Genomic DNA, 24,300 nt, shown 5'->3' with positions numbered 1-24,300 from the left:
CAGGAGGTCAATGATGGGGCATAGAATTGGGCAATGAAGGGCAGGAGGAAGGGACTGGTACATCATACTAAATTGAGGGCAGTGGCAGCACATCAGACCATGCATGGCAGGAGGGAGGAGGCTAGTCCATGGATTCACACAACAGAGGATAGGGAGGAGGGGGATGGGGCAGCAAGCTAACTGTTTAGAGAAGGCGGGTATTAGGAACTTTATTGTTTTTAAAACGTGTGTCTGTGCGAACTACTTAATATATGAACAAGTATGCAGCATAATCTCACTTTTATTCAGGAAGAAGAGGACGTTTGTGACTGTGACTCCGGGCTCACTTGGCAGAAACACCCCCTGACCCTCTACCCCATCGCAAAATGTAATGCCTGTGAAAAGGGTAGGTGAACACAGTGTTATATAGAACATAGTCCTGAGAGCACGATTGAAAATGAAAACTAGATATAGTGTATGGTATAAACTATGCACCAAAAAGTGTGATATAAGATGAACCGGGTGTGAAATATAATATGCAATACATTGTGCGCAATGACAGATTCATTGGAGAGCGCGAGATAGCACAGGCACTAGCGCGTGCTATGCGATATGCGCCTTGGAGTGTAATATGCACATGGCAGTGTTGTGTAACCTAACTAGTCTCTAAAGTTGTAATATAAAATATGTGCTGGGGAGTGTAACGTTGCATATGCACTGTGACAAAGATATGGATCCCAGATTGTAATATGTATGGCATAGCACTGTGCGTTATAACATAGGCATCGAGGAAGGCACGTAAGATGGGGTAATATAACCCGTGCGAAGACAAGTGTGGCATGACATATTCACGGGGTGGTGTTACAGTGCACATGGGCTAGAGAGTGTCATAGCATATGCACTAGCTGGTGGAATACAACACAGAGGTGTGTGGCACTTGGCAGGCAATGGTGGGTGTAACACAGCATTGGGCTCTGCCAGGAGCGTGCTGTGACTCTCAAGTGATGTTCATCCCCTTTCCAGAGAGTAAAATAAAAAGTATTACACATCCGGCAGTGGATGTGTGTTTTATTAACCGTGAGGGGGGTTTCTTACATAGTTTTGGTCGAATTTTTGTCGAATCCCCTTTGAATGGCTTGGTGTGCATGTGTATTAAATGTGCCCGTCAATAGCTACCCATGTTTGTATAAATAAACGACAAGGGTGTCTACCGGGATTAGGCACGGTAGGGCATCAGACATGTCAGAGCTTCACTAGTGGTGTAAATACATTCCACATGGATTCATTGTATGCATAGTCGCCTTTTAATGAATATCACTCAAATCATCATGGTGATAGGTACGTACGGTTTGTCCAGCATGTCCTAGGTGTGTCTATAAATATATATTTTTTAAAAATAATAAAAAACAGTGGCCGGCCCTGGGGATTGGGGTCAAAAAAATATAATTAGGAGACAGGCCCTGGGGGATGGGGTCATCAGGGCCAATAAATTAGAATAAGAAGGGGAACCACACAGCCCCCCTTCTTAAAAAATTAAAATAAATAAAAGACTGGCATCGTGCCGGAGGCCACACCCCCTCCTTGCAGCACTCTGCAAACGCGCCCCCTGGTGAGTTGTAAGTTGGGGAATTAATTCCTCTTCAATACTGAGGGTCCCTGAGGGCCAACTAGCCCAACAGGCATCTCCAGTATGCGCCAGGGAGCCGCGCTGCAGACAGGTGTTCTGAGGCCAAGCCCTTTTTACACCTCTCTGCAACGCAGCTCTGTGGCTCTTACTGGAGGTACCTAGTGGTCTAGTTTGACCCTAGGGACCCTTAGGATTCAAGGGGACTTAATCTCTCAACTTAGAACAGCCACAGGGTGCGTTTACACAGTGGTGAAGGGAGGGGATGGGGCCTGAGGTGACGTGTGCAAACACGCACTATGGCACATTTTAAATTGGGGATATAATTTCCCTTCAATACTGAGGGCCCCTGGGGGCTAACTAGCCCACCAAGTGCTTCCAGTAAGCGCCACTGAGCTGCATTGCAGAGAGGTGGTCCAGGCTGTGCCACTTTTTACACCTCTCCGCAACGCAGCTCTGTGGCACTTACTGGAGGTACCTAGTGGGCTAGTTGGACCCTAGGGACCCTCAGGATTCAAATGAACTTAATCTCCCAACTAAAAACGGACACAGGGCGTGTTTACACAGTGGTGAAGGGAGGGGACGGGGCCTGAGTTAACGTGTGCAAAAACGCCCTGTGGCCTGTTTTAAGAGGTAGTTTTAATACCCCTGCCCTATTATATACTAGGGGCTTACAGAGGAGGTCATGCTAATCACAGGGGGACCCCAACGCATAATGTTCCCTAGTGTATGTAGGTGTTTTCACTGTATTCTAAGTGTCTTTTAACATAGCACTGGCTCTAGGACTGGTTAGTCAGACTCAGTTACCACCAGTATCCGTCTGAAAAAGTTGAGGGTACAGGATGATTTTGCAACAAGGATTCTTTCTGCTCTTCTTTTTGTTCTTTCTGCACGTTATCCTTCTTCCTGCACTTTTCTTCGTCTTTGAGGACTTCTGTTGCTTCTTTCTGCACTTCTTTTTTTTCTTTCTGTGCATTTTTTCTTCTTTCTTCACATGTCCTATCTCTGTAGGCATAGTTAGAAATTAGCATTTAAAAAACCTTTGAAAGTCACAGACAAAACCTTAGGTTTCAGGCACGTTATAGTTAGGAATTAGCATTTAAAGAACCTCAGAAATTCACTGAAAAAACCATAGGTTTCAGGGGTGTTATAGTTAGCTGGACTTTTCACTTGTACAAAACCATTGAAATTCCCCCGTTATAGTTAGTTCAGCTAACTATAACTCGCGCGCCCGCAATGCACTGCTGATGACGTCACATATTACATCACTCATGACATGGTCAGTGACATCACTCATGACATCACTGATGACATCTCAAATGACATCACTGATGACATCACTGATGACATCATCCTTGTGATAGAGGGGCAGACCTCCTCTCACCCTAATATAACCTTTGATACACACATTTAAAAATAGAGACTAAAATTTTCAAAACAATGGACATACCAGTACCAGTTACAACAACCTCTTCAGTAATTCTAAGATCCACATACACATCCACTCATTCACCAACAGTCCTATACAGTCACTCATACATGTACTCACTCATCATATGTGCTCATACATCCTGTTACACAATGCCACTCATCCATAGAGTTACTTACACACAGTCACTCATGCTAATAAAGAATCAAACATACATTTACTTGCATATACAGTTATACACACACCACCACACTTACTTCTACGGACACTTACACATACTTAGTCTTTTAAACAATCACTTATAGAAACACATACTTATTCATACAGGAACTCTTTCAATCTCTCACTCTCACATATACTCACTTATATACACCAATAGTCACATATACTAGATTAAAACATATGTAGTTACTCATAAAGACACTATTGAGACAGTCATTCACTCACTAACACACCCATACACACACTCATCCACCCATACAGTCCTGCACACATGCTGTCTTCAACACATACAAACAGTGAGTCACTCATTCATGCACCTATGCACTACGTAATACCTCCCACCGAACCATGCAGACACTCAGACTGATACTCAAAAAACCAACTAATAACCTATATAGACAACCATGTAGCTACTCACCAACCCATGCAGCCACTTATACACAAAGTGAGAGACTGATACAGATATTTACATATTTAAACATTACTCACTAAGCCATGTATTCACTATGATACACTTAATCAGTCAGTTACACAATCAATTTTTCAAAAACAAATCATCCATTTAGACACTTATATACCCATTTATTCTTCCATCGACCTTGAGATATACATATATAAAACATATTTAATTTTCAGAAAAACAGACATTCACTGGATGATGTCATCAGTGATGTCATCAGTGATGTCATTTGAGATGTCATCAGTGATGTTATGAGTGATGTCACTGACCATGTCATGAGTGATGTAATATGTGACGTCATCAGCAGTGCATTGCGGGCGCGCGAGTTATAGTTAGCTGAACTAACTATAACGGGGGAATTTCAATGGTTTTGTACAAGTGAAAAGTCCAGCTAACTATAACACCCCTGAAACCTATGGTTTTTTCAGTGAATTTCTATATATATATATATATATATATTTATATTATGAGCTTTTTAAAAAACCATGTTGATGGATTATTGTGATGCTTCAGTCAAGCAAAACAATCAATGGATTAAGTGTTTTAAACAACAGGCATGTCAACCGACCCGGTTCAGGCTGGAGGCTATCTATTTTTAAGGTAAAACATTGCGTTATTTTACCTGCTTCCCGCCTGAAATTAACTCTGATACAATGTGTGTCAATGGAAAATGCATTCCCCAATTTTATTTTTTAAATCTCCCACTTTCCACTTGTAAAATGTTGGCATGCATGAAGAGCTGTAGAGAATAGTAGTGACTAATATATAGTTACACATTCAAAACATCTGAGCTTTTTTACAGTACCTCAATGAATATAATGTCATGAACATAACTTTATAAAGCGCTATAAACGTTATTGAAGAAATACCTCTATCTGTACGTTTGATGAATGAATTATGGCCATCCAATGGCTCGCCGAGGTTTGCCCATGTAACCCTATCTTGTTTCTGAAGTACAATCTCTATTTTTCCCACAATTCCAGTGATGTATACTAAAAAATAAAAAGCAAAAACAAATAAAATAGGACCTTCATTTGCAGGAACGGCATATTGGAAACAATCCAAAGTGGACAAAAACATTAACAGGCTTACATTTTATTGTATACACACATGCAATGCAGAAACAAATACAGTAATAGATAATAACCTTAAAAAGCAGAAACCCATTTAAATAATGCAATGACTTCGATATTTAAAAACAATAAAGAGCATTAAAAACAATAATAAAGCAATGTACCCCATATAAATTAGGAGACTGCAAATTAATTTGCAAAGGTATGAAAGGACCTACAGATGTGCAACGAATCCTTTGGGTTCATTACTTCACCTTGGCCGAGTATGCGTTTTAGCAATGTGGCTTTTATCTGCTTAAAATCAGAACAAAATAGGAGAGCAACTAATAGTTTCCATAATCGTTAAAAAAAAAAGTCAATATTATTCATTTCCTGCTTTCTCATTTCCTGGACAATGATAACTGGTGAAATAAGCAAAATAGGTTTTAAAAAATAGTGTGCGATTTGTTTGGTTGAGATAATAGCAGATACAGTGTGCAGTTGTTTGGAATTCACATCATACTTCAGCTCACACTGGCCATAAACCACCTGAAATTTCGGAACAGACGTAAGACACTTTTGCTTTCTTCCTAAATATCTTGCAACACAGGTAATTTATTTCCAGGCCGTGTTCTACAGCGTCTTTAAACCCTTAACAACAGCACAAACAGAATCAACTATAATAATGATATTAATACTACTACTAATACTAATGATGATGATAATAATAATATTAGTTGAAACTGATCACCTGACAGGCACTCAGAGTGTCAGTTTCAAATGCCTTTACTTCTGCTCCAGGAAAATAATCCAGTAGCCTAAAACCGAATCTTTGAAAGCCCCTGCAACTCTGCTTAATGGCTGGTTTGCTTGATCTAGTTCTACCAAACAGAAGCCAAATACTTTAAGAGCCGCGTCAACAGCACCCTATCAATTAAATTAATTTCTCCTTCTATTGCTCCCGCCAGTTTCCATGATCTTAGTTTCAGCCATGATAATCTGCAGATCTATTCACACACAGCATGATTCAAAAGAGCTTACTAGATGTTTTAACATTATTTTGGTTCTGGACATTATTAATGCATCGTTTGCAAACAAGAGTGGTAGGTGTGACATTCAGCAAGTTAAATTGGTTCTGTGCCCGGGCCCATCCCTAGTGTATGCTTCTTCTCATTCTGAATGGGTTAGTGTCCTGTTAAACCACACAATATCCTAGCGATTCCATCTTTATTTAGTATGTGGATCAATTCTATTCAGTTGAAGTTTATTTTCTGTTGCCTTAACATATTCAACAGTTTATCAACAAATGTATACAACCTAATGGAGTTCTCCTTTTTAGGGGAAAATATATCCCATTATTCTAAAAAAAAACATTGATCAATCGCCAATAGTCTGTGACAAAAAACAGCTTAAAAAGTTGATAAATCACTATCAATGATTTCAGGATCAAAGCACCACACAATAAGTCATAAGAAATGTTCCTGAAGAAAACCTAAAAGAAATTGGACAACAGATAAAAGGTCCCCTACAGTCCTCATGCCATGTTTCATGATGAAAAAAAATAAATGTCTGGCATTACCAAGCCAATTTTGGTGACACCTGGTATATTTTCTTTAGTCCCCAGGCACTACAGTTACACAAACCCACCATTTGGAGCAGGAAAAATGAACAAGTATCTTGTGAACCTATCCCAAACTTATCTACAAAAGGTACAGAGTACGCCTTTTCAGACAAACTTGCCAGAGACAAGAGGTTTATTCTTCTGTTTTCCTGCCTTTTCTCCAGAGCAAAGATACATACAGACAAAACATCTGGACTAGTTATAAGAAACTTTTATTAGTTGTCAAACTAGTACATAAAATAAAGACAATATCAGTTACTGTATCAATAGAGAATATGAAGAATGTAAAAAGTATTAAGAGAGATACAATTGTATTTCCGATAATTGCCTTTCCTACAGAGTCCCTGCTGATAAGAATTAGCATTAAACATGCTGCCATAATGAGAGTTTTAATATCTGCTTACTGAGAGCAGGCTAACCTCCGCTCGCAAGGCCCAGTCTGTGCAAGCCTAACTGGGTTATCTGCCAATGTCCTTTGAAAGACAAACTCCCCGGCTGAAAGAATACACACCTTTCTGCCTCAGAGAGCTCGAAGTATCCTAACTGTATCCTCAAGAAAGTCTCCTTGTGATGTCTGATATTCTGTTTAAAGAATCTCATGGGAATTTTTAGAGCCTTACAAGTGAATGAACGTCTGACTTTACACTAGGACTGAGTAAAATATATCATATTAGATATAGGAAAGGAAAGCAGACTATCAGGAAATATAAAGCATAAGCAATGCATTATGTCATATTTATGTGCATAATGGATTACAAAACAACTGGCTATGCCTATGGTCACAGCTGAACCATCTGCACCAATTAACAACAATGTGTAGATCTCCACCAATTCTCATGGTATGTAATGCATTAACCACTCTACAAACTAAAGTGGTCAAAAAGGCAAAAAATATCTGAATCGTTTCAGCTCATTGAATGTGTAAGAATTTATGGGAATTAAGGGTAACAACTGCGTTGGTAAAACAGGTCAGGTCTTCTTTCCTATCTATCAGTTGAGGTAGTGGATTCGTGCTGTTATACCATGTTAGATTAGAAAACAGTTCAGTCAATCTATCAGAGTTTTGTATAGTGTGCTAATCACCCCAAGAGGTATGGAGGCGCTGGCGTGATGTGAGTCTATTTGAACTGTCAGGTCTTGAGTCCGCTCCTGAACTCGGCGAGGGATGTTGATGTTCGGAAGTAGATGGGGAGATCGTTCCAGGCTTTAGCTGTAAGGTGGGAGGAGCGGCCTCTGGTTCAGGTGCGATAGATGCGTGGGACAGTGGCGAGGGCCAGGGTGGCAGTCCGCAGGTGTCTGGTGGGCCGATGGGAGATCCGGCGGTTGTGTAGGTATTCTGGTCCGGGGTTGTGGAGAGCTCTGTGGGTGTTTGTGAGCAGCTTGAAGTATCATCTCTTCCTGAAGGGGAGCCAATGCAGGCTACAGAGGTGAGGGATGATGTGGGCCATATGCGCGGGTCCAGGATGATTCTTGCAGCAGCGTTCTGCATGGTTTGGTGGCGACTGAGGAAGTGGTTACGATGTCAAGGGCGTTCCCATAGTCGAGTCAACTGGTGATGAGGGTGTGGGTGACGGTTCTCCTGGTGTCAGTAGGGATCCATCTAAAGCCTTTCCGGAGCATTCTGAGGGTGTTGAAACAGGTGGAGGCAGTTGAGTTGACCTGGAGTTTCATGGAGAGCTCACAGTCGATGATGATTCCAAGGTTATGTGCATGGGTGGTGGGGGTGGGTGAGGGTCCATGGGTGGAAGGCCACCAGGAATCATTCCATGGTGAGGGGGGTCTTCCGAAGAGGAGAACTTCAGTCTTGTCGGTTTTAAGTTGGAGGCAGTTGGCTCTCATCCAGTGGTTGACATCGGTCATGGCGTTCTGGAATCTCAATCTGGTGGAGACAGTGTCTTCGGTGAGTGAGAGTATGAGCTGGGTGTCGTTGGCGTAGGAGACTATGCTCAGGCCGTGGCTATGGATGATGGGGGCCAGTGGGGTCATGTAGATGTTGAACAGTTTTGAGCTGAATGAGGAGCCCTGGGGCACGCCGCAGGTGATGCTTACGGGGTCAAAGGTGTATGACAGGAAGTGGGTTCTTTGGGTGCGCCCTGTAAGAAAAGAGGATAGCAGCTTGAGAGTGTTGCCTTGGATGCCAATGTGGTGGAGTCTTTGGATGAGGAGATGGAGGGAGATGGTGTTGAAGGTCGCTGAAAGGTCGAGGAGGATCAGGGCTGCTGATTTGCCATGGCCTGAGGATGTCTCTGATGTTGTTTGTGGCAGTTATGAAGGCGGTTTCTGTGCTGTGGTCCGGGCGGAAGCCAATTTGGGAGGGGTTGAGCAGGTGGATAGACTCAAAGTAGTCTGTAAGTTGGTTGTTGACGGCTTTCTCCAGTACCTTGGCTGGGAAGGGAGGAACAATATGGGGTGGTAGTTCTTGAGGTTGGATGGGTCCGTTGTAGCAGGGGTTTTACTTTGGCGTGCTTCCAGGATTCCAGGAAAGTGGCGGTACTAAGCGCTGCGCTGATGATGCTGGTGAGTAGTAGGGGTCTGATTGCTTTGTGTCCGAGGTTGAAGATGCAGTGGGGGCAGGGGTCAACGTGGGTTGTGGAGTGGATGAAGGGTATGATGGAAGTTGTAGTTTTGGCGCTGAGGGGTGCCCAGTAGGTGAGGAGGTGAGGCAGGGGGGGTCAGTGCGAGTAGCGGGTAAGACTGGTCTTAGCGGTTGGCGTTACAAGTTTCTGTAGATGTTGGTGATCTTGGAGTGGAAGAAGTCTGCGAGCAAGCTGCAGACGGACTGTGATGGCTGATTGGTGTTTTGGATGGCGTCTGTGGAGGACAATTCTCTCACGATGGTGAAAAGTTCCTTGGTGTGGTTTGTGGACTGGAGGCAGGTGGCGAGGGCTGCTTTCTGTGCTGCTCGGATGGTGTGGTGGTAAGATTTGAGGGCCATTTTGAAGGCCGCGGGTTCGTTTGGGGCTCTGCTTGAGTGCCATTGTCTCTCGACAGTTCTGCAAAGATGTCAACCCAAGTCTGATGAATGTGTCCATGGCTAGTAGTGTATTTACGAGTACTCAAACAATCAAAACAAAAAACATAGACTAGAGTTCTGTTCAATGCTTACCTGAAAGTATTGACCTTTCCAATTTGAAAACGTTTTTTTGTCGCTACCAATTAATGACAGACTATTCTAGAGCTTCCCAAAAGCAGGTCCTCTGATTGTTTGACAGTGCAAGGTAAATGGTCAAGAGTATACTTCAGAAGTACATAACATTTTACTAGTAGCTGTACTGCAGGAAATAAGCCACCATACGTATACTAGAAAAATCAATTTCACATAACTTCCCCATTACTACTTAACATCCAGATCAGGCTGCAAGATTAGAGTCACAAAATAGGTATTTAAAATAGAAAGGGCCATTAAAGAGTTTCTGGTGGTCAAAGTGTCTGGACAACATGTGTCTAATAACGAAGTTTGAAAAATCCAAGTTCTTTCTTTGTAATCTCCTTTAGTTCATCAACCATAAATAAAATCAATGTATGTGTTCTATGTTATTTGATTGCCAACGTGCACAGGAGCAGACCGACACTAAATTCCCAATGCCCTCTCCGGGACACCCCTGCGAGGGAATTGAACTCCTCTACAAGTTTGTACCAAAGGGAGGAAAGGGGATTGGGATAAGAAAAGGCAGCCAATTGGATGTATTCTGCTGTTTCTTTCTTAATTCGGCTTTTTCTTTCTTCTTTTATTTCATAGCTGCAACTCAATACTAATGCTTACTACTTCATTCTAATAAATCATTATTTTTCCTTAATACATTTCTTGTTACACACTCTTACCCGTTACACCCTTAACTACTGCCTCTCTTCTGTGATGTTTCTTTTAGGTATGAAAATCCTGACCATGTTCTCTTGTGGATGCTGACGGCTGCTGGAAAGGTATGACACTACACGAGTGCCCGTGCGCCAGATGAATAGGTTCAGGTAAGTGTTTATTTATTTCTATCTTTCTAAAACTAACTCCACTGTGTTGATACTATGTGAGCTTCTTAGTACTAGCCCAACCGATGCTGGGTTTTAGGAAGGGGCTAATACAATCGTTAATGGTAAAGAACAACTACACGACTACTTCTCTTCGTTTTGACTGAACTTTAACTCGCAAGTCGGAAATGAATCCTCGCGTTCTAGCGCGGTAATAATTTAGAACCAGCGCCTCACAGAACTCAAAATGCCTCTCTGTTAATCGTTTAGTCAGACGTGGCTTTTCAATGGCATCTTTCTAGACAGGAGTTGACGTGAGTCTAGAATTTTTTCTAAAATTTAAGACGTGAAGAATTGGCTAACTCAATTACATCTTTTGGTTCACTAGGCAAGAATATCCAGAGTGCAGACGTGACTCTGGAGTGTTTGACATGCACAGTAACTGAACGCTACTTTAATAGCAAGACTAAGGCATGCGCGGAATCACTAACCTGCTCCAAGGATTACCAACAAGACACCGAAGGGCTAAAACAACACCTGCCGCTCTACCCTCACTAACTTTCGCGACGGAGGACTGGAACAAGGCTCCTTCTTCAAAAATCCCTCAGGTGAAGTGTGCTTTTGAAAGCTTGCGCGCACTTCACATTCCAATCAGTTTGGAATTCGAAACACTAGTGCGCTGCTTGAAAAGGCGATTTAGCGGACATCTTGGAATTCCAAAGCTGCCAACCTGTCCTCCAGTTCCCACTTTTGCCAGGATGTTTGGAAAGCAGAATACTCGCAATTATCGAAGGATGAGGAGAAAACCTCCAGGGAATCCTGACAGTATGTCCCAGTCTTTTAAGAAAAGCAGTTTATGCACTTTTGTGGTACCCCAAAAGGATCCAGTGCCCAGCAGAACATTAAGGTATATGAGCACATGAGAGTTAATAACAGGCTTTAACCTCTGGCTGAGTCTTCTCTACTGTGCTATTCCACACCAATTGTCATGTGGCTGGATACGGTGTTGCTTCACATTCGCTGGAGTCAGTGATCAGCTGAAGTCACCCAATGCATACGGTGTTGATCTACATTGCATTGTGGTTGCTATAAGGCCATTCTTTTGATCCATGGATGTTCATCTACATTAGGAGATCAGGTAAAGTGCAGATCCTCACACTCAACTGCTGTTGCAGTTTATGGGGTTGGATGCTCACCTCTACTAAATTGTGGGTGTTTAAAGTTTGAATTTCACCAACTATGGATGAGCAAAAGGCACACACTGTCTTTCTCCTGGAAGTCTCAATGACTGGAAAGCATGTGATCCGTTATCGGTGGGATGTGTCCAAGAAAGATCTCTGTGAGATCTCCTGTGGTAATGTTGTGTGATCTCCCACCCATGGAAGTTAGAGGGAAGGTTGCAGTCCTGCTATTGCTGTTATTTCTGGATGTGGTCTCCTTGATGCTGCTGTGGGCATCTGTTACACTTATTAATAGCTATAATGCCCATCCATATAGCTCCATCATTGACTGTCTCGTCCTCTCTCTGTCAGTATAGCATGTGGGATATACCTACTGGGTGCCTGTCTTTTACTGCATTTTTATGTCTGGCTTGACCGCGCAGCAGTCCGCAGATGTGTTGTTACCAATACTTTAACTTTAACATTTACATTGAGAGCCCTTTGCTTCCTCCCAAGAGGAGTATTACTGTCTCATTTCATTATACTGGTGTTTTGGAGTATCATTCTTTCTCCTATGGAGTCCCTGCATTGTAACACATGATGGACTATTTTACATATACAAAGTACACTTATTTATTACACTATAAATGTTTTATGGTATATGCATTGCACACTTAAAAATACAAAATGAGAACTGGGAATTATTATAGGGCATTTTCAAACTTATATATTGATTATACTTGAAATAAATGATTGATTATTGTCGAGAGCAACCCACTTCCCTCAGTGTCATTTGTGTCTTTCTTGTCCTACTTCTTCAATTTCCCAATATTTATATGGGCTGGTACAGTGGCTCATTTATTTCCAGCTTTAGTACTTAGCTTTGAAAGAAGTCTAGAGGCTAAGTTGCCGGGATCTTAATTCATGTCATGCAGATCAAGTAGCATTTCAGCAGCCAGAATTGCTAGTCCATAGCCATTCTCCCTCTAACTAAACATCCCTCTTCAGTAAAGTACATTGAGCATATTTCTGAAGTTCTGCTCGCAGACAGTGACAGCTTTTCTGATGTTTTTAGGTCTGGTGGAAAGACAGCTTTAGCTGTCTTTACAACCTCATGTTTTCCAAATAATGTCATACAAAAACACATACACACAAAGGAGCTTCTAATCAACACTCTTTCACCATTTGTCTGCTGGCTTGTCACTCAAATTATACTCCCTCCCATCCAAATCAGAAGATATAGATCAACAGACTAGTCCACTCCAGCCACTGGATGCTTTCACTTTGATTTACTGCATTTTGCCCTTCTTTAGGTTGAGCCTAGGCAGCGCTTAAGCTGCCTCTTCGAGACATGTTGTATTCAGGTTTGTGGGCTTTAACTCCATCTTTGCTTTTTATCTCTTATTTCAATTGCTCTTCAAAATATCTTGGTTTCTATTGGTTCGTTGTTGCTCCTTGTCCCTCCTTTCTCTATTTAGTTTTCACCCACTGAGCAGTGCCTAACTACTCAGTAGCCTTCCATTGGAGAGCTTATCTGTTAGTTCAGGTGCACTCTTTTTCTTTTAGTTTCCTTCTCGTGTTACTTAATGCAGCTTTGGTGCTGCTTGCTACCTCCCCAGGAGAGTATCAAGTGGGGAGATTCAGAGCATGTGCTTGCTCTGCTGTTCATTTTCCAGTCTCCTCCCCCCCCAGTTACCACTGCAGCCTTCTGCCTCCTGCCGGCAACATGGCCGGTGCAGGGCTCGTGCTCAAGCTTACGTAGAGGAAGCAAGTCAAGAATCCCTCTGAGCCCCATTCACCTTTTGCAGCTGCAGGAGAAGGAGGACCTGCGCCACATCAATGAACATTCTGAATACGGAGCAGCACCAGCAGTGAGTACGGGTCTGACAGAAAACAGTGCTTATATTGTCCCAACTATGGATGAGCGAGTTCCTCTAGTCACCATTTCCGTGCAGAGACGGCAAGCCAGAAGGGTCGATTCTGTGTGCTTTGCATGTAAACAGGACACTAAATAGATGGGGTTCGAGCCTGTGCTCAAGCACAGTGCAGCAATGGTTTATCTTCATAGCCTTTGGGGGGGGGGGGGGTCCTGTTTTAGCTTAATTTATGTGTAGGATGTTTTACTGATGGCAAACTAAAGTGCTTGCAAAACATTTACTTTTTTTGTGCTATGTATACCTGTTTGTTCGTCAACATATTCAAATAGCATAGAAACCTTTGGGATGACAAGAGAAGGCACTAGCTAAATGTAATGTTTCGCTGCAGGAAAAAAGCATTTATTTCCAAAACCCAGACTAGTGACAAAGGATTTGCAAACGCCACTACATTTTCACATAGCAAATCCTAACCAGGGTCAAGGCATTTTGAAGAGATGAGTGAGAGGCCCCTTGTGTTTTGAAATTTTAAAAGCGCAAACACTTGATATCAGAGTAAAAAAACAAATGCAGTATTCATATTTACCACCGTCTGCTTTATTTGCTTTGCACAGATGTAGAGGTAGTTCTTGGATTTTCCAACTTTTCATTACTTGCAGGAGTGGACATGTAGAAAAACGGCAGGCCTACACATATACTTTGTATGTGCAGTATGGTTGCCTTCACTGAATTCTAGAGGACTGGCTGCTGTGTTAATGGCAGGACAGTTTAAAAAAAATGTAAAACCACATGAAAAGTAGACATCCAAAGTACTACCCAAAGTAACATCTCCTGACCTCTCTACATTCTCCAAAAAGTGGTTTCCATTTCCTCCTGCAGCACATCCACTCTCTCTGTTCTTCTCCATGGTCATATTCTGTGTGTTTTCACACATCTCAATGCCTGTGTGCTGACCAGAGTTGCTAGGTGGAGTCTAAACAGAATTATCACTTCTGATGTACTCACAAATGCCTCATATGATTCTGCACCCAGGGCTTTCATAGGAATGAAAAAAGAGTGGGGGTGTCTCTAAAAGGGGCGAGGTCTATGTAATTAAGGGTGTGGTTTATACAGTAAAATTAACTTTTGTGATTTCAAACGTACCCCATGTGCTGTGTCTAAAGCACAGCATGAGGTATCCTCCCTTGTAAATACTGACAAAAAACACAGAATACACACATCATCAGCCATATACACATTTGATTTCTTAGAAAAGATCTGGAGCTTAAATTGTTGACTGTGGAACCAGCAGACATGGGTTCTAATCTCAACTCTCTCACTTAACTACATTGTGTAATCTTGGGCAAATACGGTAATCTCATTAATGTGAATCCTATTTAAATAGTCTGAAGAAGATATGGAATAGAGAATAGCTCACTTGTCTGGGTTACTTGTGGTGTACCTGGTTGTCTACTGTGACATAAAACACCACGCAATTCCACACCACAAAATTCACCACCACAGAATTCAACACCACCCAACATAATTACACTCCACATAATACCACTCAACGCAAAATGATTCAACTCTACATATTTACCCTCTACTTAATAACACATAAATACACCCCACATAAACCACACTATGCCACATAGCAACAAAACACATAAATACACTTCACACCATGCCACATAATTCCAATCAGCATGAATCCACTCAATGCCACACAGTTCCACATCACACAATTCAACACCACACATTTCCATTCCACACCACATATTTCAACAAACCACATAATTTAACTCAACAACACAGTTACACAACACACCACATACATCCAATCCACACCACAGAATTCCACATCATGCCACAAAATTCAAAAGCACACCACATAATTAAACTCCACCTTCATACCACTCCACAACACAAAATACCAATCAATATAATTACACTTCATGACATCCAGTCCCACTTCACAAGATTCCAGTGCAGTTAGTACCACATAATTACTATTCACATGATCCCACTGCACGCTATGCCACATAATTTCAATACACAAATCCAATCCACGCCACACTATTCTATGCTACACAATCCCACTGCTAACAATTCCAATCCAACCCTCATAATTCCACTCTACTCCATAACAAATGGGTAAATGACATTGTCATTTACAACACCAATAGCTCTAACTCAAGCAAATGCGAGACCTATTGCGCATTTCCAGTGCTTGTGTTTCCTTGTCAGGAATTGATGTTCGATTCAGATGCGTGCCCTTGCACAAGTATACCTACACCTACAAAATAGTTCCCCATAAATAGAAATTTGTTAGACACTGGCACTTCCAAGTGACTGATAGTCCCTCTTATAGTAGGGTTTCCAATTTTTTTCATAACTCTCAAGACATTTATGGTAAATTAAAATATTCATTCCTCACTATAACAAGCTTTGGTATATTTATTTATCCTACTAAAAATTAGCACAAACCAGTAGAGTTTATGAAGTGTATATGCAGATTCCTAGGTTAAAGCCACACCCCCACATGTCTGTGACTAACATTTCAACGACTTGTATCAGACTTGAGAGAGCCCTCTGCTATCTACTTGTGGAACTGCATCTCCCTATTGCAGTATTATACAAGCATTGTCCGTATGCAAAAAAAAAAACCCTGTCAACTCTCGAAGCTTACATCCATCAAAACATAAACAGTCAAACTGAGTTTTCTCAACATACTTGTATAGTTACCCAAGTTCCTTTAAACTGTAGGGTGTGATCAATTTTTTTTTTTTAATTAAGAAATGTACTGAAATCTGTAATTTTGACTCATTAATATGAACCATCTTTGGCAAATATTTAATCCTATGACAAACACACACAAATGATTACAATTGCAAAAGTGTGTATGCACATTTTTACACTAAACCCACACCCCCTCAGATTGGGACAGGTCATTTGAAGCAGTTACTTCTGATTTGAACTGGACCGCTATTAACAACAAGTGAAATAGCAGCTTCATGATACCATTTCAATGCTTCTGCACTTGACTTTTGTGGGACACCATGTAATGACTTGTGGAACTGAACCTTCACGAAAGATATCAATGCATTTGCATTTGATTTGAGGGACACCAAGTAATGGCTAATGGAGCTGTAGCTTCAATCAAGAACTTCAATGCTGTGGCATTCAGCTTTTGAGGTACACCGTAATGACTAATGGACTGTAGCCCAATAAAAGAATTTCAATGCGTTTGCATTTAACTTGTGAAGGACACCTAGTAATAACTAGTGGATGTGCTGCTTTGTCTAAGAATGTCAATGCTTTTGCATTTAACTTGTGAAGGACACCTAGTAACAGGACTTGCAGCATCATGTACGAGTTTCAATGCTTTTCATTTTGACTTGTGATGGACACCTAGCAAAGACTAGTGAAACTACAGCTTCTTATAAGACTTTAAATGCTTTGCATCTGACTCGATAGGGACACCTAGTGTAACAATTTCAATAAATTTGCATTTGACTTGTGAGGGACAGCTAGCAACGACTTGTACAACTGCACCTTCACAAAAGAATATAAATGTTTTAACATTTGACTTGTGAGGGACACCTAGTAATGAACTGCTGATTTGTGGAAGAATGCTAGTGCATTTGACTTTTGAGGGACACCTAGTTAAGACTTGCAGAAGTGCACCTTCATGATAGAATATCAAAGCTTTTGCATTTGACTTGAGAGGGATACCTAGAAACGACTAGGGGGACTGCAGCTTTAGGAAAGGGTTTCAATGCTTTTGCATCTGACTCGAGAGTGAGCTCTAGTAAGGCCTTGACAAACTGACTGCAGCTCCAGGAAAGAAATTTGAAGAGTTAGCATTTGACTCAAGAGGGAACTTGAGTAACAACTTAAGGAATTATATATATGTATATATATTACCTACTGGCGGTCGCCAGTAGGTAGTTATAGTTAGGACCACGTTTCCATAGGAAATCCGCAACATTCTATTTTGAATAACTTTGGCGCCGGTCGACGAATCCTCGCAAATTTTTCAAAATAGGTGGGGCGCTACGCTCCGCTCCTACCCTGAAAGTTCCGGGGGGATTCGTCAAGCGGGGGCTGAGATAAAAGGGGGGTCCAAAAACGCGTTTTTCCCATGCATTTTTCCATAGGACCTTTAGACACAGCTACAGCCCGAACGGCTGAACAGAATTACTTGAAATTTGGCAGAGAGGTAGTCCTCAGGTCAAGGAAGTGCCTTTTGTAGGTTTGGTGTAAATCTGTTCAGTAGATTCTGAGAAAATAGCATTTCAATCAATATATATATATCTGTGACAGCTTACGGTGCGCTTACCGTGCGCTTACGGTAAGCTTACCGTACGCGCACGGTGACGTGAGCGAGCGCGATTCTGATGGGCTGTTAGATCTTAGTAAACATTCGAATCGGTCGAAACCAGGAAGCGGCGGCCGCCATTTTGTGTGTTTCACACAGAAAAAAAAAGGGTGATAACTTGAAAAGGGGGCAAGGAGGAGAGTTACAGACCCCCTAACATTTGAAAGGGGGTCAAAGAAGGACAGAAAAGTACAAAAAGAAATTTATTAATTTTAAAAAAAAATCGCGGGGTACGCGTACGGTAAGCTTACGGTTAGCTTACCGTACGCGTACGGTAGAAAAAATAAATAAAAAGAGAAATAAAATTCAGATTTAAGTGTTTAGATATTAGGGGGCTCTAAAAAGAGCCGTTGTGTTTATGAAGTGATTTTTTAGTGGTACCTACAAGTAAGTACCGATGCAGAGTCTAAGGTTCAAGAGGAAGACTCTGTTCCCTTCATCATTGAAGTGCACACCATCTCCTCTATAAATGTCTTGCATGTCGTAACGCAAGTTGTTGTGGTAAATGGATCCCATACCATAGTCTCGGAGGAAAGCAGAAACAGATTTGTTGACGTGCTTTCTTGCTTTGTCAATCTGTGGACAGAAATGATTGGACCAGTTCCATTTTTGCCTTTGGCATATGTTAGAAAACACAAAGGCAGTTTTAGGGAAAAGTGAAAACAGTTGTGCAAAGGTCTCCTTCATAAGCATTTCCAGACCTACCCCAGTCAAAGTGCCTAGGTCATTGCCACCACAGTGCACTATTATGAGGTCAGGGTGTTGGATTTGCATGAAGGATTTCACCAATGGCATCAATTGGTGCCACTTTAACCCTCTCTGACCAATCCATTTAATGTCTACATTTGGTAAAGCAAGGTCTCTCACCATATCTGTTTTCTCTGCATACTTTTCACTCCAGAAGACATAGCTGTGCCCTACAATCCACACTGTGAACATCTTCAAAGGAGAACTGGATGCACTCAGGAGGTGTAATTCAGTAGAATGGTAAAAAGAAATGAAAGACAGTTTGGAAATGGAGGCATACATATATATATTTTTTTTTTAAACTGATTGGCTGTTTCATACCATTCTAGAATAAAAACTAGGCTGTATGTGTAAATTTATAGAAGCATGTTTTGTATTGGTACAGAAAAATGTGTTACCAAAGAACAGTACTATGGATTTGCTGTTAGGTTTGAAAAGTCAAGCACTCCTGCTCTTTGGAAATGAAACATTGTTTGGTGAACTTCTGACCTGACTCTACACAGCAGTGTTCCATGAGCTGTTGCTATGGTAGCAGGCAGAAGTCAAGTTGGGGGAAGGGTACTAGGCAGAAGTCAAGTTGGGGGAAGGGTACTTTTGGAAAAGGGTTGGTTTTCAACCAATAGAAATGTGTGATTACATTTGAAAAAAAGGGGGAAGCACTGAGATTTGAAACTTACATGTATTAGTGTGGAAAAATAGAGGGAAACTTTGCCATTATCTGGTTCTGCTGAGAGGAGAGAGGTGTAGAGAACAGAGATCCTGGCTCTGGCAATCTGCTGTTTGAGTGCCACATTTCTTTTACAATTAACTAATTTTAAAGGTGAGTTTAGAGTTTGAGAGGGGATGTATATGGTAAATTAAGAAATGAATAATAGAATTGGAATTCCTTTTGTTGAAGTTGTGTTTATTATTTTCTGTTTTGGGAGAAATTTAAATGTGAGGAACATGTAAAATAATATGGACTATGTTTTCACGAAAATTTAAGGTGTACTGGTAAAAATAAGGAATACTTTAAGGGTTTGAGGTTGCACTCAGTAATGCAAATACATTCAGCATCAGTGAGGCTGGTTGCCCTTGCTGGAGTGTAGTGAGTCACCCAGGTTACACATGTTGCTGGTCTCAGAAAGCTGTTTGGTATTGCTCTGGTGATTTTACATTTGCATTAGATGGAAAGGGGGAGGTTTTTTTTTATGCAGAAGCAGACTCTTAGCACACAGCCAGCTGGTTATCCTGTGGAATCATGGATAGTATTCACAACCGAGTGGGGTTTGAGGTTTCAGTTAGTAATGCAAATACATTCAGCATTACTAAGGCTGGTTGCCCTTGCTGGAGTGTAGTCAGTCACCCAGGTTACACATGGTGCTGCTCTGAAAAAGCAGTTTGGACATGTGCTATTATCAGAATCTGAAAAGTGGATTCATAATGTGTCAGTCTGTAAAAGTGTTTATCACTTGCCAAAAAAAAGAGTAGTAAGTGTGCTTTCAAATTGGCAAAGAAATTTCGTTTTGTGACTAATGTGAAAACATGACTGTGTGTAAATAGGAATTACAGGCAGAGATTTATTGCGTATTGCTCTGGTGATTTTACATTTGCATTAGATGTAAAGGGGGAGCCATTTTTTGTATGCAGAAGCAGACTCTTAGCACACAGCCAGCTGCTTATCCTGTGGAATCATGCACAGTATTCACAACCGAGTGAGGTTTGAGGTTTCAGTCAGTAATGCAAATACATTCAGCATCACTAAGGCTGGTTGCCCTTGCTGGAGTGTAGTCAGTCACCCAGGTTACACATGGTGCTGGTCTGAAAAAGCAGTTTGGACATGTGCTTTTATCAGAATCTGAAAAGTGGATTCATAATGTGTCAGTCTGTAAAAGTGTTTATCACTTGCCAAAAAAAAGAGTAGTAAGTGTGCTTTCAAATTGGCAAAGAAATTTCGTTTTGTGACTAATGTGAAAACATGACTCTGTGTGCAAATAGGAATTACAGGCAGAGATTTATTGCGTATTGCTCTGGTGATTTTACATTTGCATTAGATGTAAAGGGGGAGCCATTTTTTTGTATGCAGAAGCAGACTCTTAGCACACAGCCAGCTGCTTATCCTGTGGAATCATGCATAGTATTTACAACCGAGTGGGGTTTGAGGTTTCAGTCAGTAATGCAAATACATTCAGCATCACTAAGGCTGGTTGCCCTTGCTGGAGTGTAGTCAGTCACCCAGGTTACACATGGTGCTGGTCTGAAAAAGCAGTTTGGACATGTGCTTTTTTAAGAATCTGAAAAGTGGATTCAAAATATGTCAGACTGTAAAAGTGTTTATCACTTGCCAAAAAAAAGAGTAGTAAGTGTGCTTTCAAATTGGCAAAGAAATTTCGCTTTGTGACTAATGTGAAAACATGACTCTGTGTGTAAATAGGAATTACAGGCAGAGATTTATTGCGTATTGCTCTGGTGATTTTACATTTGTATTAGATGGAAAGGGGGAGCCATTTTTTTGTATGCAGAAGCAGACTCTTAGCACACAGCCAGCTGGTTATCCTGTGGAATCATGCACAGTATTCACAACCGAGTGGGGTTTGAGGTTTCAGTCAGTAATGCAAATACATTCAGCATCACTAAGGCTGGTTGCCCTTGCTGGAGTGTAGTCAGTCACCCAGGTTACATATGGTGCTGGTCTGAAAAAGCAGTTTGGACATGTGCTTTTATCAGAATCTGAAAAGTGGATTCATAATGTGTCAGTCTGTAAAAGTGTTTATCACTTGCCAAAAAAAAGAGTAGTAAGTGTGCTTTCAAATTGGCAAAGAAATTTCGTTTTGTGACTAATGTGAAAACATGACTCTGTGTGTAAATAGGAATTACAGGCAGAGATTTATTGCGTATTGCTCTGGTGATTTTACATTTGCATTAGATGTAAAGGGGGAGCCATTTTTTTGTATGCAGAAGCAGACTCTTAGCACACAGCCAGCTGGTTATCCTGTGGAATCATGCACAGTATTCACAACCGAGTGGGGTTTGAGGTTTCAGTCAGTAATGCAAATACATTCAGCATCACTAAGGCTGGTTGCCCTTGCTGGAGTGTAGTCAGTCACCCAGGTTACACATGGTGCTGGTCTGAAAAAGCAGTTTGGACATGTGCTTTTATCAGAATCTGAAAAGTGGATTCATAATGTGTCAGTCTGTAAAAGTGTTTATCACTTGCCAAAAAAAAGAGTAGTAAGTGTGCTTTCAAATTGGCAAAGAAATTTCGTTTTGTGACTATTGTGAAAACATGACTCTGTGTGCAAATAGGAATTACAGGCAGAGATTTATTGCGTATTGCTCTGGTGATTTTACATTTGTATTAGATGGAAAGGGGGAGCCATTTTTTTGTATGCAGAAGTAGACTCTTAGCACACAGCCAGCTGGTTATCCTGTGGAATCATGCATAGTATTTACAACCGAGTGGGGTTTGAGGTTTCAGTCAGTAATGCAAATACATTCAGCATCAGTAAGGCTGGTTGCCCTTGCTGGAGTGTAGTCAGTCACCCAGGTTACACATGTTGCTGGTCTCAGAAAGGTGTTTGGTATTGCTCTGATGATTTTACATTTGCAATAGATGGAAAGGGGGTGTTATTTTTTTATGCAGAAGCAGACTCTTAGCACACAACCAGCTGCTTATCCTGTGGAATCAAGCACAGTATTCACAACCGAGTGGGGTTTGAGGTTTTAATCAGTAATGCAAATACATTCAGCATCACTAAGGCTGGTTGCCCTTGCTGGAGTGTAGTCAGTCACCCAGGTTACACATGTTGCTGGTCTGAAAAAGCTGTTTGGACATGTGCTGTTTTCATAATCTGAAAAGTGGATTCAAAATGTGTCAGACTGTAAAAGTACTTATCACTTGCCAAAAAAGTAGTAGAAAGTATGCTTTGCAATTGGCAAAGAAATTTCGTTTTCTGCCTAATTTCAAACCATGACTGTGTGCACACAGGAATTGTTTTTAGATATTTAATTTGTGATGGTGTTATTGTGATTTTCACTTGTAGGAAAGGGGTACATAGTATTTTAAGATTTGAAAAGATCATAAAAAATGTAGTAATATATTTAAATAAAATAAAGGAATTTTTTTTTAGTTTTTTTCAGGTATTGCTGAAGAGCAGTGAACAAAATTTAAGATGCCTACAAAATCCAGACTAAAGAAAGACCACAAAAAAAACCTATATTTGAAGACAACTGGAGGACCTAAGTTAGTTGGAGATGCAGACAAAAGATTTTTTAAAGAACATCTTCAAAAAAAGGAAAAATGTACAAAATGTCTGTACTGGAAAGAATGTTTTCAATAGAAAAAAACAGGAAAAAATTGAGAATTTAGTTAATGCAAATATACCTTCTGCAACAACAAAGATTAACTTAAACAGAAAAACAGCGTTTAAAGAGATACGTAGAAAAATGTTTCAGAGAAGAGTTATGTCCAATTTGATAAAGGATGTGAAGAAATATAAGCAAAAGGCAAAATATTACAAGAGAAAAAAAGAAATTGAAGCCATTGCAGCAAAGGCATTAGAATTAAAAAGGAAACTATTCATTTTAATTTTGAATAGGATGCGTACATTAGATAAAATGGTTAATGTACTGAAATCACAAAGCAAAAGAGTAGTGAACAGAACAAACTTTTGTAAAGTGTTTTTAGGAAAATGGATGCATAGTTCAAGTAGTGAACCTTTTTTTAATGAAGAGAGTTATTTTCAAAGTAATAGTTTGCTACATGCAGTTGACACCAGAGGTCGTGCTTATGAAGTGAAAAATGGTTGCATAATGGAGAAGGAGATAATGGTTCCAAGAGATGAGGTACAAGTGATGGCGGATGAGGCTATGGGGAGACGTCCTAAAGCCCCAGTGTACACTTGGAATTGTAGTAGTATTTGCACTGTGCGTCAGGAATCTATTGATAAATTTCGTGAGTTTCTAAGAGAATATAGTAAAAAAAGTGTAAAACAGAAGATTAAGGTGCTTCAAAGTCTAGATCCATGCAGAGTGAGAGAGAATACTGGTTTGCAGGGTCATTCTCTGGCTTGTCTATCTTGAAAAGTGTGTAATAGTGTTTTCCATAATTTTAGGATGCTGGCTGTTCATCATACTGAAATGAGAAAGTTTGTGAGACGGTTGTATTTTGCTAAAAGTCCAGCAATAAAGTTAGATGAATTGAATAGGGCTCTGTTCCGTGGATCGGTATCAGATGTAGAGAAGGTTGTTGATGAAATTCAGTTTTGTTACTTTGGTCCTGAACAAAACAGTGCAGAAAAGGACACAGTAAATGAGGAAGAAGTGGAAGAGAATGTAGAACCCTCTGTAAGTAAGACATTTAATGATCACATAACAAAATTTGAAAAAATCTCTAATGAAAGACCAAATATTATTTGTATTTGTTGCCGCAGAACTCATTATAGAAAACAAACTAGGAATGTTGATCTCTACAGAAAGAGTGAAAATGAAGATAATTATAAGTGGAAAGATTTTGCCACATATATATTTCTAGAAAATTGTTTTGAATTGGGTGAAGATCAGCGTATTTGTAAATACTGTTACAACAAGTTAGAGGAAAATAGAATGCCGACCAGAGCTGTACATAATAATTTAGAATTGGATGCTATTCCTGCTGAACTTTCTGAATTAAATACATATGAGTCTATACTTATTCAATGTGTTCATCCGTTCCAGACCATAGTACGTATGGAGCCCAAAACTGGTAAATTACCTCCTTTAGATTTACTGAGAGGTTTAAAAGGTAGAGTGGTGTATTTGCCCTTGGATTTGAAAAAAAATATGGAAACTA

At 40.6% G+C, this 24,300-nt stretch overlaps 1 protein-coding gene across 2 annotated transcripts in view; it reads right to left on the bottom strand.

Annotated features, from left to right (window-relative positions):
* Nucleotides 1-24,300, bottom strand: part of CYB5R4 (cytochrome b5 reductase 4) — a 1,096,425-nt gene that overhangs the window by 476,635 nt on the left and 595,490 nt on the right. Inside the window, exon 10 of one of the 2 annotated variants that reach the window (XM_085611035.1) lies at nucleotides 4,584-4,706. The exons of the other annotated variant lie outside the window; for it this stretch is intronic. Coding sequence (XP_085467161.1) covers nucleotides 4,584-4,706 — 123 coding nt within the window. The remainder of the gene's footprint in view (nucleotides 1-4,583; nucleotides 4,707-24,300) is intronic. 2 annotated transcript variants of the gene reach the window in all.

Source organism: Triturus cristatus, chromosome 6 (genome assembly GCF_964204655.1).
Source record: "Triturus cristatus chromosome 6, aTriCri1.1, whole genome shotgun sequence".
NCBI lineage: Eukaryota > Metazoa > Chordata > Amphibia > Caudata > Salamandridae > Triturus > Triturus cristatus.
Note: the sequence above shows the minus strand (reverse complement) of the source record. Positions and strands in the feature narration are given on the sequence as shown.